The 17106-nt window shown below is 57.2% G+C and overlaps 1 protein-coding gene across 9 annotated transcripts in view; it reads left to right on the forward strand.

The window, feature by feature from the left end:
* GNB1L (G protein subunit beta 1 like) overlaps positions 1-17106 on the forward strand; it is a 60610-nt gene that overhangs the window by 30058 nt on the left and 13446 nt on the right. For all 9 annotated transcript variants that reach the window (XM_034642322.1, XM_019801123.2, XM_019801122.2 and 6 more), the window contains 3 exons: positions 3533-3695; positions 8402-8500; positions 14115-14330. In XM_034642322.1, the coding sequence (XP_034498213.1) occupies positions 3533-3695; positions 8402-8500; positions 14115-14330 (478 nt within the window). The remainder of the gene's footprint in view (positions 1-3532; positions 3696-8401; positions 8501-14114; positions 14331-17106) is intronic.

Consider the following 17106-nt stretch of genomic DNA (forward strand, 5'->3'; position numbering starts at 1 on the left):
GCCAGACATGCCGCTCCCACCACTTGGAAGGTGGCTCGCAGGTGATCGAAGGACCAGCGGTATTCAGGAGGGCGGCGGCCCTGGACGCCTGTGCTTGCAGAGCCCCAAGCTGGCTCCCTTCTCCCCCAATTGGTGTGGAAGGCCCTCCATGTGGTTGTGGACTTTTCCCTGATGCTTAGAATAGATGTTGCACCCAATATCACTAAACCACTTGCACTGGGGGCTGCTGTTTGTAAACATTCCTCTTGAGTTTCCGGCCAGGACCTCAGGCCCTTTGGCGCCCCCTGCTCCTCCAGGGCCCAGATGCCTTGGGCTGTTCCCAGGGAACTCCCAGCCCTGGGCTCTGCTCCTCAGAGAGCGCGCCTGATGTTTTGCGGGGAGGCAAGTGGCAAGGGCAACCTGTGAGTGAGTGTTTGATGGGCCTTCCCTTTCCGAGCTGGGTGGCACTGCGGTGGCCCTGCTCCAGGCGGGGGCCGTGGGTCAGGAGGTCCACAGCGCAGACCGTGCTGGTACTTGGAATGCCCAGGTGCGTTTACGTTGCACGAGAGGCCGTGCGCCCAGCTGTGTTTGGAAGCCAAGTCTCTCCAGAGGGGCCCTTGAGCAGGGAAGGTACGCTTTCATGTCAAGGGGAGGCCGGAGGGCAGAAAGCTGGGGGCCAGGCTGAGCGTTAGGCGCCGCCCTCATGCGCGAGGGCACAGCTGTGCCCGGTGACAGCCACCTGGGTGCGTTTGCTTCCTCCCTTTTTTATTGTGGGCTGTAGCACCCTACAGAAGAGTGCCTAGAACAGGTGTACAGAGTGGACACCTGGGTAACCACTCCAGTCAGGAGGCAGAACGCTGACGTCTGCTCCGTTCTCGTCCTCAGGAGGCAGCCCCGGGCACCTCGCTCTTGCCTTACCCTTCTGAATGTGCATCTCCAAAAAGCATAGACTTGTTAGGTCTGGCTTTTTCTTACTTAAAAAAATGGGGCCGTGCAGAACAGCTTCTTTTGTATGTGACTTCTGCTCAGCTGTACTTTGTGAGATCCGTGATGGTGCATGTAGCTACAGGGCATCGTGGGGGATTTTTCTGGGCAGTATTCCACTGGATGTGTATGTATACCCAGATTATTTCTCATTCTACCATCAGTGGAGATCTGGGTCATCCACTTGAGGCTGAGAAGCTTAAGACCCCTGTCTGGGTCTCCAGGTGCCCGGTGCACACGTGTCTGCAGGTTGGACCCTGGACCCAGAGATGGGGCATCTGGGCCACAGGGCGTGCCCACGTTGGGCGGCTCAGAGGGTGCCATGCTGTCCTCAGTGGAGTGCCCCCACCCCCGCACTGCTTTCTGGGGCCTGGGAGCTTCTGGGTGCGGCCTAATTTGCATTTTCCTGACCACTTAATGAGCCAGCCCTCTTCTGCATTTGTTAGCCACTGGGATAGTCTCCCTTCAATACACATTTCTCTATCAGATTGCCTGCCTTTTTCTCATTGAGTTACAGGGGTTCTTTTTATATTCTAGATATGGTTGATATTTTTACATCACCAGGTACTTCTCCCACAAAGTGGCTTACAGTTCTCACTCACTTAATGGTGTGTTAGTGAGCAGAAGGTAGCCATTTAAATGGGGTCAGATCTGGAAGTGGACCGTGGTGGGGGGGCTTGCAGGCAGAGGCGTTGGAGCAGCGTGCCCAGCGGCAGAGAACCAGGGTGATGGGGACGGGGTCTCAGAGGTGGCTGGAAGCTTGGGAGATGGGCTGCGTCATGCAAGCAAGTCCGCTGGTGGAACGTGGCAGTAAATATCTTGAGGAAAATAGGAGGCAGGCTTTTCCCAGAGAACAGAGTCACAAACCTGAGAAGGAGGAAGGGGAAGAAGAAGCCTGGGGCATCAGCTTGAACTTGTGAGGTTTTGAAAATATATACACAAAGATAGGTACAGAAATACTTGTGTGTGTGTATGTTTGCGAGGTCTGTGTGTGAGTGAGGAGCGTGTGCGTAAGGTATGTTTGCATGCGTCTGTGTGAACTATGTTTGTGAGTGTGAATGTGTGTCTGAGGTATGCTTGTGTGTGTGAGCTGTGTGTGTATGTGAGGTGTGTTTGTGTGTGAGTGTTTGCTGTGTGTGGGGGGAGAGATATGTTTGTGTGTGTGAGTATGTGTGTTTGCTGGCTCTGCCGAGAGGGCCTGGTGGCAGCAGCACCTCGGAACAGTGAGCACACCAGCACCCAGATCTTGGTTTGCAAATATCTCTCTGCACTGGAAGGAAGAAGGATTCCTTGGAGAAACAATTCTAGGTCTGGAATATCTTGCTGATGGACATGTGTCAGAAGGACTCTGAGCCAGCTCGAAGGCAGGCCCGTTGGCCAACCTGGGATGGTTTGAGCACAAAAATAAATAATGGGAAGCGTAGATGACAGCCCACTGAGTAATACAGGAACACATAAGTCCAAACTGATGGAAGCAGAGGGAACAGAAGGAGAGGGAGACGCCCATTCTTCCTGTAGGATAGCATCTCGTAAATGGAGGAGGTGGTGGGCTTGGGAGTCCCCTGCCATTGCCGTGAGGGCCTAGTGGACAGGTGGGCAGTGTCGCTGTGTGCCAAGACTGAGCCATTTGAGGGTTAGGATACAGATTGACCAACTGGGGTCTGATGTCTCTGTAAAGGTATTTTGCTTTTAACTTAGCAGTATTGAGTGAGCACACTTTTCCAGAATTCGGCTCCTATCTGCCCTCCCCTTGGGTGTAGTGTGCCAGACATTTGTCACCGTCTGCAGTCCATCTTGGGAGCCTGACACCCTGATTGTTTTCTTTACATATACACACTAAACTTTGCTCTTTGTGGGGGTTTTCTTGTGGGCTTGACGATGTCCACCATCACGTCAGTGCCACCCCAGGGCCACCCAGGGCAGTGAGCACCCTGCACAGCCTGTGTGCTGCCCCCTGTAGGTGGTGGCCCCAGTCCCCCACGTGCCGGAATGTCCCACCAGGGGAATCTCGAGGTAGGTGGCCGTTGGGCTCTGGCTTCCCTCACTTCCAGAACGCACCCGATACTCCTGCGGGTTGTAGCATGAGTCCCAGTCGGTCCCTGTCTGTTGCTGAGTGGAATTCCGTGGTGTGGATGCGTCACGGTTTGTTCCCCAGCCTCCTACTGAAGAGTCACGTCCAGTTTGGGCTGGGCAGTTAGGAACAGAGCTGCTGTAAACATTTGCGTACCGGCTTCTGTGTGAATATAGGTTCTAAATTCACTTGGGAAAATTCGTGAGGGTGGGATTGCTGGGCTGTCACAGTTAATTCACAGAGGGAGGGAGGAGGGTGAGCTCACACTTTGGCCGCATGGGGAGTGGCAGGAAGAGCATGGGAGGCTGGTTGTGGGGCATGTGTCGCAAAGCTCCTTGGAACTTGGTTGACGGTGTACGCTTGGGATGGCCCATGAATGTATCAGGCATCTTGGATGCAAAGCCCTTCCTTCGGCGTCCTGCTGACCTCGGCACCCTGGCATTTGTCCAGGCCTGCTCACCTGGGAGGCTCACGGCCTGTCTCCTCTTGGTTTGGCAGTCAAGGTCGGGACCTGAAGCTGCGCCTATGGGACCTGGCAGAGGGCAGAAACGCCGTCGTGGACTCTGTGCCCCTGGAGAGCTTGGGCTTCTGCAGGAGCTCCGTCCTAGCCAGGGGTCAGGAGCGTTGGATGCTGGCTGTGCCGGGGAGAGGTAGTGAAGAGGTGAGTGCCAGCCTGCGTGGTGCCTGGCTCCACAAGCTGCTTGCGCTTGGTTCCCCTAAATGGGCATGCTCATCCTAAGAACCTGTTGTAGGAACCCTGTGCCTGCCACAGGACCCCCACTGAGTGCCGGATTGCAACTCTTGGGGCCTTGGTCTGGCCGCCTGTGGGGTGCCTGGTGGTGAGAGTCAGGAAGGGAGGCCCAGCACCCAGTACCGCACGGCATGAGACTCGAGACCATCAGGAGTGGGCGGGGGGAGACTACCCGGAGAGGTCCTCCAAGGACTTAGGAACAGGCATGCGTGGAGAGGCTGGCCAGCAGGAGGTGGTGGGAGAGAAACCGAGGCCTTGTGGAAGTCGGGCATCAGAGCCAGGGCAGCAGCGGCAATCTTTTGGGGAGCTGAACTGGGTTCTGGCGTGAGAGGCCTCGGTCAGATCTGGAATGCTGGGGGTAAAGGCCAGCACCGGGGTAGTAAGTGCAGTACAGGGGGTGCAGGTGAGCAGGGGACCTCAGAGAGCGGGGCTCTGGGGGGTGTGGTAGAGCCTCGGAGGTGACCATCAGATGGAGCTCAGGCCAGAGTGGCCAGCAGTGTTTGGTGACGGGGATCTGGTCAGGCTGGACGGCATGTCCACACCCCCAGAGGCAGAAGAGGCAGAGTCCACCAAGGGAAGCAGTGGCCAGGACATGGGAACAGATGGTGGGAAGCAAGGGTGGAGGGCAAGGTAGAGGGTGAGGGTGTGGCTGGAGGGGCCAGCGCTTGAGGAGCTGAAGGGAAATCAGAGAAACCCAGGAGCAACAATCGGACAGGCCTGGTGAGAGTGGGGGGCCAGGGGCTCAGCGTGGGGCAGGGAGGGCTGGGGATGCACGCACGCAGGGAGAAGGGGCCTCCTGTCTGCCACCCACACCCACGTCGCCCTGCATTCCCTGCAGCCCCAAGAGGCTGTGCAGCAGGCGGCGCTGGGCAAGGACCCGGGGCCCCGTGCACACAGCGAGGTTTGGCCCCTACCCAAGAAGACTCGTTTGTCTCAAAGCAGATTCAGTTCATAAATAATGAGATAGGAACAGGCATTTATTTGTTCATGATTGCGTTTAAATCACCAATTAGGAGCTACACACACTTTTCTTGCCAATTTGCCAAAAACCTGTTAAAAGTTTTATTAATGTGAAAAGAGAGGGGTGTGCTTCCTCCTGGACAGCTGGGGCCAGGCGGCGCCAAGCCTTGCTCCTGCACTGCACACCGCAGAGCCCAGCCCTTCCTACGGAGGCGGGGATGCCAGGTGCAGTCCTCCACCTCTCGGCCACTCCGGGCCGTCCTGGCTGCACGTCCCTGCCCCGGGGCCTGGCCCCTGGCACCGCACATGGGCTGCTTGAGGTTTTTAACGGACTTGCCGGCTCCCTGTTCGCCAGTGCAGGCGGCATCTAGTCAGGACCTCAGATATCCTGGGAAAATGGTGGTTTTCCATGTTCCCACCTGGAATCTGCCTGGACTGAATCTGCTTGGAAAAGCATCACTGGCCTGTGCCCAGACAATGCCCGGGGAGGACATGCTCCCACTCTGCTCGGCCGTCTGGGTGGCCACACTTGCCCGAACCAAACATTTTACCTTCTGGAAACAAAGGTTGCAGTCAAGTGCCAGATGGAAAGCACACTGGTGTCTGTAGGAGGCTCTGAGCACTGACGTCCAGGCCGTTGCCAGAGCCCAGAGCTCTTCCTCGGACTCAGAGTGGCCCCTGGGCTTGACCTGGTCCTCGGGCCCTGGGCTCCTTGCTTTCCTGCACCCAGGATGTGGCTGTGGGTGCCGCCACTCATGCTGCCTCCCACAGTGTCTTGCTCAGGCTTCAGGGTTGTCCTGGTTTTCCCCCCTCTCCTCCCTGAGCTGACTTGCAGGGTGACTCACCCCTACCTGATCCCGTCGCCTTCACATCCCTTCTCACTGCCACCAGAGGGATCTTCCTGAGCCCACAGACTGGGAGAGGCCATCCCTTACTGCACCTATGCTGCCCTTGTCCCATGCCATCCAGGGTGTGGGCCTGCGCAAACTGTGTGTCCAGTGACTTCTGTTTCTTCTGGCATCCCTCTCCCCACCAGCACATGCAAGCAATCAGGGTGGCTTCTCCCCCCAGCCCCCACCACCCAGTCAACATCTTTTTATATATATATATTAATTTAATTTTTAAAAAGGATTGTATTTATTTATTTGAGAAAGAGAGCACGAGTTGTGCTAAGAAGCAGAGGGAGAGGGAGAAGCAGACACCTCACTGAGCAGGGAGCCCCGTGTGGGGCTCAACCCCAGGGCCCCAAGATCATGACCTGAGCCGAAGGCAGTTGCCTAAACAACTGAGCCACCCAGGTGCCCCTATTTTAAAAAAATTTTTTTAAATGTTTTATTTATTCATTTGACAGAGAGCACAAGCAAGGGGAGCAGCAGGCAGAGGGAGAGGGAGCCTGATGTAGGGCTGAATCTCAGGACCCTGGGATCATGACCCGAGCCAAAGGCAGACGCTTAGTGCTAGGAGAGACAATCTTAAGCAGGCTCCACGCTCAGCTAGCTTCTTCCTCTCCCTGTGCCTTCACGCTGGTAGCTTGCTGCTTTGCACTTGCACAGGGCTGGGTGTCCAAGTGTCCCGACTGAGAGGAGCATTTCTTTCTCTCTTCTGTGGAGCATCTGGCCTCTGGGGTGAGCGTGCCCCCGCCGGGGCTCACAGGCTTACCGTAGTGTCTGCAGCTGGTTCTCAAGCAATAAGCCTGAAACTGAGTTTCTGGTACTCACTGCCAAGGACACAGGGGCTCCGAAAAAGCCCCCTTCCCTTCTCCTGGGTGTTCACCTTACTTCTGGGCCATACTTAGGTACCACTGTGTCTTGGTTGTCACATGGCTTTTCTTGCATTTCTTTTTATTTTGCTTAGAGTTTCTTGAGTATCTTTGCTGTTCCAGGGGCTCCTTCCTCTAGCAGCCTTTTATTTCATGGCAGTAACAACTGCTCACATCACTGAGGGTCTTTTCTGTCTCCTTTGTGGTCAGTGAGGGCTGCGGTAGGTGGCATGGACACTGATCCTGCAGGCCCAGCAGAAGGGGGGGCTGTATGCATGTGCATGCACATGCGTGTGCATGTTTGTGGGGACGTATACGTACTCTGCAGTGAGCCCCTCCCCTAGGATACTGTGTGGGCCTCTAGTGAGGGCAAGTGGGTGGGCCTCTAGTGAGGGCCCTGCCCGGAAGGGGGGCACAGCCTCAACCGTGGGGGGCCGCCCCCATGCAGGCCCTCAACTGAGAGGACCAGGCTGCGTCACCGGCTTTCTCCCCTGCAGGCAGTGGGCCCTCAGGCAGACCCAGCGTGCGGCTAGCAGATCTGGGACTCACACTAAGAACTTAATCTCAGGTCTTGGGCTGGTTCTCCCGTGTGGCTTAGTGAAAGAAGCTCAGACCCACATGCCTCCAGTTCACTGGGCGTCGGAGCGCAGGCCAGCTGTCCCTTCAGTGCCCCCAACCCCTCTGCACCTCAGACTCTTCCTCTGCAAACTGGAAGGTGTCCTCTTGTTGGCAGGGGATGATGTGTGGCTCCACAATGGCCGCACGTTGTTGTGACATTTTCAGTACAGCCCCTCTCACCGGTATTAGACGGAGCTACGGGCTGGCTGAGCCTCCCCATCATGGAGCGCCAGACCTGCTTCACCTCTACCTCCAAGCACCACCGGAGGGGGTGCCCTTGTCCCTGCTGGTGGATGAGGGAGATGAGGCAGTAGGGATGGGGGGGGCAGTTTCTGGTCTGCAGTGCTCCAGTGCCCAGGCCTGCTCCTTGTGGCTGCAGCTGTCCCCCGCAGATGGTGTGGGGCAGAGCTTGCCCCAGATCGGGTGGACAGGCCTGAGTGGGACCTGGCTATGTGGACCAGAAAGGCACATCTTCCAGCCCGGGTGCAGGAGGGCCTGCACCTGCATTCAGGTGACTCAAATCACCACTGTGATGCCCCGTATAGAGGTGCAGGGTGCTGGGAACAGCCAGGCCCTGAACAGTTTCCCTTGGTGCACGCCATGTTCATTTCCTAGGCTTGCTGGTGGTCCCCAGGGGTTCCCTGTGCACTTTTTTTTTTAAAGATTATTTATTTATTAATTTGACACAGAGAGAGAGCACAAGCAGGGGGAGTGGCAAGCAGAAGAAGAGGGAGAAAGAAGCAGGCTCTCTGCTGAGCAGGGAGCCCGATGCGGGGCTCGATCCCAGGATCCTGGGATCATGATGTGAGCCAAAGGCAGATGCTTAACCGACTGAGCCCCCCAGTCGCCCCCCTCCCCATGCAGTCTGTAAACCATTTGATGCACCTGAGATAGCTCAGAGTTGTTCACGTGAAAGCCCGCATCCGGAAAGAGAAGGAGGCAGAGGTCAGGAGGATGGGCAAACTGAAGTCAGTGCCAAGCAAGCCTCCTGCTCAGTGAAGAGGTAAAATCGCCAGAGGCCAGAGGCATCTGCCAGGTGGTGATGCTGGTTAGAGGGACATGCAGGTCACTCAGAAATGACGTGTGAGTTTCACAACGCCCAGCAGCGCCTGAGCCCACGCGCCTGTGCGGCCTAATTAGGAGGCTCAGCTCCCAGGTTCCTCCGGGGAGCAGACAGAAACTTGCAGCAGCCTTGGCTAATCGCCTTAAAAGTCTCTTGTTTGTATAGCACAGGCTCGACTTGGCGCCGGCCCAAATCAACTTGTTTTCTTACTGTCAGGTTCAGATTCTGGAGATGCCATCCAAGACGTCAGTGTGCACCCTGAAGCCGGAGGCAGATGCCAAGCCGGGCATGCCCATGTGCCTGGAGCTGTGGCAGGTAAGGCCCAGCGCACGCCAACCACGCCCTGCCAGCCACGCCTTCCGGGGCCATGAATCATGCCCCATTCAGGATTTGGTTTATCGGCAAACGGAAGGACAATTAGCCCCCTGGGAGTGCATGTGCACATGGCCTTCCGCAGCCTCAGTGTCCCTGCCGGCTCCTGCTGCCCTCCTGCTGCTGCTGCCTGTCCTACAAGCTGCCCGGGGCAGGCCTGGCTTATGCTGTCCTCCGCAGGGCGCCGCCCGGCCTGTGCAGTGAGGAGGGACAGCTGGGTCAGCGGAGCAGCCCCCTCCGGCCGAAGGCCGCGTACTCCGCTCCTCTCTGCACACCAGCGTGCGGCCCTGTGGCAAGCGGCCCTGCACAGGGCTAGGAGGGGAATGCTGACTAACCCTGCAAGCCTGCCCAGCCCCTGCTTTGCTTGGGATTACTTTTTGTTACTTCTTTGCCTCAGAGGCAGGAGTGGGCTTAACTCACTGACTTTCCCTGTGGCCACACTTGGCATTTCTGATTCATAGCCATTTCCTTCTTTCTTGTCTATTCTTTCTGATTGGAGAGGGTCAGAAGCCATCTCCTGGGGTTGGCAGCTGAAGCCTGGGACCAGGGAGTGGGTCACATGCCTGAGTCCTGGCAGGATGGGTTTTGGCTCCAAGGCCAAGTGTGAGGCCTTGGGAGGGATCCTCCTGGGCCCACCCACTTGCCTCTACTAGAAGCCCTGTCCCTCCTCAAGACATAGCCTCCTCCCAGCCACAGGGGACAGCACCGGCTCAAAGTGTACATTTCTGTTTCTCAGGGCTGCTAGTGTTGGGGGCAACAAAGCAAGTGGTCTGGTGTGTTCACTTGGAAAGAATCCCAGACAGCATCTTTGCCGTGGCAGAGACTGTGGTGGATGGGTCATTGACCAGTGCCGGCCTTGGGGAGCACTGCGTATAGGCCGTTTTCCCAGCTCTGTTAAGTTCACCAGCATCTTCTGGGAGCTACCCTGAGCCTGCCTGAGATCAGGAGGAGGTGATTCCTGCCTCATGCCGCTCTGCTTGTTCGAACTATTCACAAGGTGGGCTTGGGCACTTTAGAGATGTCTGTGGGGCCAACAGGGCCCACAGGGCCAGGCAGCCCCAGAGACCTTGCCGCACGCTTCTTGTCCCTCCATGGACCTGCGCCTTCTTGCCATTGGTTTCTCCCTGTACAATTTCTTAACTGAGAACATTCCAATTGGAGTTTTTTTTTTTTTTTTAAGATTTTATTTATTTATTTGACAGAGAGAGACAGCCAGTGAGAGAGGGAACAGAAGCAGGGGGAGTGGGAGAGGAGGAAGCAGGCTCCTAGCGGAGGAGCCTGATGTGGGGCTCGATCCCAGAACGCCGGGATCACGCCCTGAGCCGAAGGCAGACGCTTAACGACTGAGCCACCCAGGCGCCCCTGGAGTTTGTTTCCAATTGGAAATCTGATAAGCTGATCCCGTGGTGTCCTGCTGCTACAGCACCTCTCAGAGAGAAGTCCACGGCGGGCTGAGTTAGTGGAGGCTCCAAGAGACCCGCCTGAGTGACAGTGCTCCTGGCACCCGCAGGTTTGTGGCGGGGAACACCCCGAGGCTGTAACGCGGTGCTCACACTCCCGGGCAGGGCATTGTGGCTGCATCCGCTTGTACTCTGCTCCCTGGAAACACGGTCATTGCGTAATCATGTAAAAATTCCAGCAGAAAAATGTGTAGAAACGGGATGTACAAACTTGTTAAGGTAATTAATATAGTTGACAGAAGGACAAATCGAGTTTTTGTTAGTTGATACAGATCCAACGCAAAGCATTCTGTTAAAAAAGAGTCGACATTAATTTGGAATGTCCTTTTTTTCTCTTCAAACCTGAAGGTCCGGGTTGTAGTTTGTTCATTTGAGTGTGGCAGAGGGGCCTGACATGGCATTTCCCGCTGAAACATTCAGACGTAGTCTTCTTTTCTCATCTTTTTTTAAGTTGTTTTTTTTTTTAAAGATTTTATTTATTTATTTGAGAGAGAGAGACAGCCAGCGAGAGAAGGAACACAAGCAGGGGGAGTGGGAGAGGAAGAAGCAGGCTCCCAGCGGAGGAGCCTGATGCAGGGCTTGATCCCAGAACGTCAGGGTCACGCCCTGAGCGGAAGGCAGACGCTTAACGACTGCGCCACCCAGGCGCCCCTTTTTTAAGTTTTTATTTATTTGAGAGATAGAGAGAGAGGAAGAGAACATGAACAGGGGGAGGGGCAGAGGTGGAGGGAGAAGCAGGCTCCCTGCTGAGCAGGGAGCCAGACTTGGGGCTCAGTCCCAGGACCCTGGGATCATGACCTGAGCTGAAGGCAGACGCTTAACCGACTGAGCCACCCAGGCGCCTCGTATTCTTTTTTTTTTTTTTTAGATTTAAAAAAAACATAGAGGGGCGCCTGGGTGGCTCAGTCATTAAGCGTCTGCCTTCGGCTCAGGGCGTGATCCCGGCGTCCTGGGATCGAGCCCCACGTCGGGCTCCTCCGCTGGGAGCCTGCTTCTTCCTCTCCCACTCCCCCTGCTTGTGCTCCCTCTCTTGCTGGCTGTCTCTCTCTGTCGAATGAATAAATAAAATCTTAAAAAAAACAAACAAACATAGAGCTTGCGGATGCAAGTGGTAGGGAGGGGCAGAGGGAGCGGAGAAAGTAGACTCCCCGCTGAGCACGGCACAAGGGGATCCACCCAGGACTCTAGGATGAAGACCTGAGCTGAAGGCCTGACTGAGCCCCCAAGCAGCCCATATTCTTTTTTGTTCTTCAAAGTGGCTGACTTGCCTTGTTAGGATGATTATCATATAAAAGGGCAGGGGTATCTATCACAGCAGCCCTGAGAACAGGCTTCCAGACCCTGGGCCTAGGGTCCCCGTCTATTGAGCTGGGAGCTCCCCATAGGACAGGTCCCAGGAGGTGCTGTAGGCGGGGCCTGCCTGCTGGGGTCCCTCCCAGTCAGTGTGCCCAGAGATAGGAGAAGACACAAAGCAAGTCCTTGTGGCAACTTCAGGTCCTCACCCCATGGAGATCAGCCTGTCACCAAAGGCCTGAGGCCATGAGACCGCTGTTCTGCCTGTGCTGCTGGTCACTGGGGCCACAGGGGCCCTGCAGTGCAGGTGGGGAGCCGCAGCCATCAGGGCTGGAGCTTAGCCCTTGGCAACAGTGAGGCGAGCCCCTGCAGGTCAGTCTGGCTCCTGATCTGGCCACCGTGGGGCACTTTGATAGGTGGGTGAGTAGCATGCAGCCTCTGAACTAGCCGAGATGCTCAGAACCCAGAGACCCCAGGCATGATGCAGACTTGGGCCACAGAGACAGACCAAAGCCAATGTGTTGGCACTGGGAGGAGGCCCAGATGAGGGAGGAATGTGCCCAGGGGATTGGAGAGGAGCAGAGCCCTGGGGGCAGCGGGGGCGGGGGGGGGTTTGCAGGGGAGGCTGGGCAGAGGCAAGGTGGATGGGAAGCAGGCGACAAGACAGATTACTGCCCTGAAGGGAACAGACTCAAGTGGGCCCCAGGCGAGTTCCTCAGAGCTGACCTCTAGGGTGGGGCCCAGCAAGTCTGGCCTAGGGGATTGGCATGAGTTCCTGGTCAGCCGACAGACAGCATTGGGCTGTCCTCACCTGGCTCTCACCCTCCCGGGGTCCAGATAGGGCTGCTCATGGGGGGCACAGCTGCCAGAAAGGAGGTACTTGAGCAGAGGACCTGACCACTTCTTAAAGCAGTCTGTACATGTCTGGAGAAAAGCCATATAAACAATTTTATACCGCACAAATAGTTTCCAGTCAGGTGACTTGAAAGATACCAAAATGGGGCTCTTTCCTGTTACAAAGCTACCGAGAAAGCGTACCAACACTCATGGCTTCGAACAGGAGGCCAGACGGAGGCAGTGACCACGCTCAGCTGCTCCCAGCCTTGGCCCCTCCATGACAGGCATCACCGGGCACTGTGCACACATAGGGTTCATGGTCACGGGGCCCATATCCTGACTGCTTGCCCTGTCGGGCCCACTGGGGGGCAGTCAGCCTGCAGGAGGCCCCAGGGAGGGGCAGAGGCTGCCACAGCCCAAGTAAAGCTAAGGAGCCTTTCTTTGTTTGTATGAACATGTATTATCCTCAGAAAAAGTGTAGAAGCCATTTCCGGGGATGTGCAGGAGGCGTCCTCCAGGCTAGCTCCAGCCTGGGAGGATTCCTGTGCTGTGGGCAGGTCTTCTGGCCCGCCAGAAGATGAGCAAAGAGCTGGTCTGCATCAGGCTCCCCTTGGCTCCCTCCACTAACCAGGGCCCCGGTGACATGCGCCACGCCCTAAAGCCTCAGTTTTCCCCTTCTGATGCACAGAGAGAGAGCCCTGCTTCTCTCTGATGTAGGATCCACACATTAGACGCATGACCTGGTGCCTTCTGGCTAAACCCAGTCACCCTGCTTAGCTGAGCAAAGGTTCTTTCTGGGCGCTCTTGAATGTTGTGGAGAGGCACTGTGTGTGATTGGTACAGCCTCTGGGCAGATGGAAGCACCCACACAGCTCATAACAGGAGCTCCAGCAGGTGGGCAAGGAGGGCTTCCATGGTGCTGGCAGCCCCTGTCAGCCCACGACCAGTGAGGCCCAGGCCCTCTGCTCGGTGCCAGCCTTGCCGCCAGCAGGGGACTGTTCTGGGAGTTGCAGGTGACCCAGGAGGCAGCCTCACTAACCAGCTCCCTGCCACCGCCACCAGGACCCCACGCTTACCATTGACCATCCAGAGGCTGGGGGCCGGGCCCAGAGTTCCCCCGAGGCTGAGCTGAGCTCCTGGCTCTTGGAAAATTCACTGGGTAGGGGATGTGCCCAGTTATTTCTGACACTTGAGTGACGCCAACCCCAAGCAGCTTAGCAGGAAATGCAAAGTGAAAAGCAAAAGGCATGGGCTGGCGTGTGCTTTGCCCTGGAAGCAACCCGGGTCTCTGTCTTGGAGACCGGGCACCGAGCATGGGGCTGCCGCTCTTAGTGCCAGGGTGACGCGGAATCCCGTGGCGCTCCCCTGGAGTGGTTGCCGAGGCTAGATAAACGAGGCGTCTGTCCCGGGTGCGGAGCCCTCTGACCCGCGTCCTCATTCATCACAATAGCTCAGGGCCGGCAGAGCTCGGCTCACACCAGTCAGCGCCCTGGCGACTCACCAGGCCTGGGGGGGGTGGGGGGCTTCCTCAGCGACGTTGACAAAGCACAGAAAGTTCATTTTTCATTGAGATGGAGCTCGCGATTTCCTTTGGCTGGCAGTTCTAGACAGGTGACCGGCCTCACGAAGGGGTGGCCACAAGTCTCAGCCTGCAGAAAGGAGGCAGAAAGCAGCAGCAGCACCCAGCCAGGCTGGCGAGCATGGCAGTATGAGGTGGGGACTGCTCTGGGCAACCTCGGGCTCTGTGCCCTCCAGTCTCAGGCCTCGGAGCATCCCAACACCGGCCCGTGCCACCCTGGTGCCGCTGGCGTCTGCTATCAAGGGAGCACACACAGCCTCTGAACTGTTACCTCGGTGTGGAGAGCCCGGGGAATAGCTCCCTGGCTGGGCCACCCCTCTCTGGAGCCCCTTCTTCCCCAAAACGTACCAGGAGCCTTCGGGAGCTGACTGCTATGCTGTCCCTGCAGGCTGACTCCAGTCCCCGCCCACTCCTCCTGGCTGGCTATGAGGACGGATCGGTGGCCCTGTGGGACGTCTCTGAGCGGAAGGTGTGCAGCCGCGTTGCCTGCCACACGGAGCCCGTCATGGGCTTTGACTTTGACTCCCAGAAGGCCAGGGGCGTCTCGGGCTCCGCGGAGAAGGCGCTGGCTGTCTGGAGCCTGGATGAGCAGCAGGCCCTGCAGGTCAGTGCGCCAGACCCGAGGTGTCATTTATCCTGCTTTGCACTAACAGTCTGATAGGCTGAAACAATATTTAGGCATGAAGAGGAGTTGTTGCAGATCCCTGGCTAATTAATCACTGTGAGGCGGGGTGCAGGCCAGCCTGTCCGCGGGGCCGGTGCAGGAAGAAGGGGGCGTGGACGTTTGTGAACCGCTCACATGGTTTGGGTTTCTCTCAGACCTCGGGTTAACAGCAGTCACGTCTTGTCCATCTAGAGAAAAGGCATGTAGAGTCCAGGAGTAGGCAAGTCCATTTGCAAAAACTCAGAGGAATTTGGTCAGTAAGGAACTGATTAATCAACAAAAACCAACCCAGTGTGGAGAAATCCACGGAGTCACGCCCCCAGGGCAGTCTGTAAGCCAACCCCAGGGAAGCGGTTCCTCTCTGCCCGCCACAACGGGAAGGGGTGTGAGGCCTTGGGGTGGAGCGGGGTGTTGCTCAAAACTTTCCCATCAGGTCTCAGTGGACTTTCCCTTCCCATGTGGCTCCTGGAGCACTTGGGGGCCAGGTCTGGGCCTATGGCTGGCGCTCAGCATGCGGTGGCCCAGCCTGCACCCTCAGCCCTGTTTGGAACCTGTGTGGGGAGAGTTGGGGGCCGGGGAGCCTCCTGTCCGGGCCTCACACTAGTGCAGATCCCAGGGGGCTGCAGGTCACAGGGGGTGAGATGTACGATGCCTCTTGGCCCCCAGAGGGTGGCCTGGGTGTCTTAATGTGGCCAAGGAGTCCCCATTTGCCAGGAAGCCTTGGAAGGCTGAGACTTGGCCACTTGACAGCTAGTGGAAGCTGCATGGAAGGGCAGCGCTGTAGAGCCGGGTCTGGTGGGGGAACAGGGGCCCAGGTGGAAAATGTGTGGCCCTCAGGGAGGCTGCCGGCAGAAGCAGCAGCAGGCTCGGTGCCTGGCCTCACCTCACTCATCACTGGAGTCCTGGAGCACAGGACTGCCTGCCCTCCTCCGCAGGAGCTGTGGTGAAGAAGGCATCTCCCTGGGGCACCTGGGTGGCACAGTCGTTAAGCGTCTGCCTTCGGCTCAGGGCGTGATCCTGGCGTTCTGGGATCGAGCCCCACATCAGGCTCCTCCGCTGGGAGCCTGCTTCTTCCTCTCCCACTCCCCCTGCTTGTGTTCCCTCTCTCACTGGCTGTCTCTCTCTCTCAAATAAATAAATAAAATCTTTAAAAAAAAAATAGAAGAAGGCATCTCCCCTCGCCAGGTGGTAAAGCCTTGCCTACTAGCCTGGCAAGCCTGCCTCACCTCACACTTGCCCAGCCTGGACCCTCACAGCCGGAGGAAGAAGCCCTGGGCAGCTGCCACCAAGCCCCTGAGGCACGGGGTTGGAGAGGGCAGGGGCGGGCCCCCAGGGAAAATCAGGGCGTACTGCAGTGCCTAGCAGGCATCACGCGTCTTGGGTGCCAGCCGGGGGTGGGGCATCGCCACCCAGTCATCCCGAAAGAGGGACAGAACGAGGACAGCTGGGGCAGGGGTTTCACGTGGTGGGTGATGAGTCCTGGCGAAGACAGAGGCTGAGAAGGAGCCAGCTAGCAGGGTGCTGGAGGGAACATCGAGGCCCAGAGACGGACACAGCTCAGGCAGAGGGAGACCTGGGAAGGGCCCTTTCATGCTGAAGCTGGAGCTGGACCCGGCATCCTAAAAAGAATGATCCTGTCTGAGAACAAAGGTGAAAACCAGAACAAGTGGCCAGCAGCAGCAGGGGCAGAACCGTCTACTGTCCTGGTGTGAGGCTGCCTGGTGTCTCTCCAGGTGGGATCTGAACAGGAATCTGAGGGTGAGGGGCAGCCAGCCAGAGCCCAGCAAGAGAGGGAAAGGGGTGGGTCACATGTGACACTTGGGGACAGGGTACACATTTATGCTTCCTTAGCATTGCCCCCCCCCCAGCAGATCAGCTTGTGCGAGTGCACGGCTGACGTACAGTAAAGCCAACTACCCACCCGTCCTTTTGTCTTTCTGCCGTCTTAGAGAGCCCATGGAGGCCCCAGGGGAAGGGGGTTTAGACAGGCCTCCAAATGCGGCCAGGCCTGGCTGTGGCGGGGCAGATTTCTCATGCCTCTGTCCCAGCGGAAGGGTCCCCAGGCCTTGGAATGGTGGACCTGGGTGGGGATGGGAGTGAACGTCGTCATGATGGCTGTCATCTCTAAGACTGGGGCAGAGCCAGTCTGGTGCTGGGTCTTCATGTCCTCAGTAGAGGAGGGCACCTCACTGGGTGTCGAGCCCAGCCAGGTGGGCCTTGCAGTTCTCTCTTACACCCCTCCTTCCTGCACCTCGAGCCTGGTGGGGATTGGGCAGGGCTCCACCTTCCCACTGTGGGGTCCAGTGCTCCATCCTGCTGTGGCTTGAATGTCATTGGCCTGACATTGCGAAAAGCTGAAGACTCAGGTGGCTTCCCTGAGAACCCCACGCTGGACTGCAGTACCCCCAGGACCCCTGGAAGGGTCCCCTCCTGCCAACCTGGCCCAGATCTGCCTGGTCTCTGCCGGCTTGTTGGGGAAACAGCTGCTGGAACTTAAGACTTAAATTTATGGGGCATGTTCCAGTCCAGAGATGAACTTTTACTGTACTGATGAACTGAAAAGTTAAAGCACAGAGGATTATTAATGAATTTGAAAGTTAAAGCAGAAGGGGAGCCCAGCACTGCGGAGTGGACGCGGTGGTTACATGACGGTGCGACACCGGGCTCGGGGCCCCACTCGGCCGTGCACATCAAAGCGGGAGGTCAGTGCTCCTCC

Source organism: Ailuropoda melanoleuca, chromosome 14 (genome assembly GCF_002007445.2).
Source record: "Ailuropoda melanoleuca isolate Jingjing chromosome 14, ASM200744v2, whole genome shotgun sequence".
In the NCBI taxonomy this organism is placed as follows: Eukaryota; Metazoa; Chordata; class Mammalia; order Carnivora; family Ursidae; genus Ailuropoda; species Ailuropoda melanoleuca.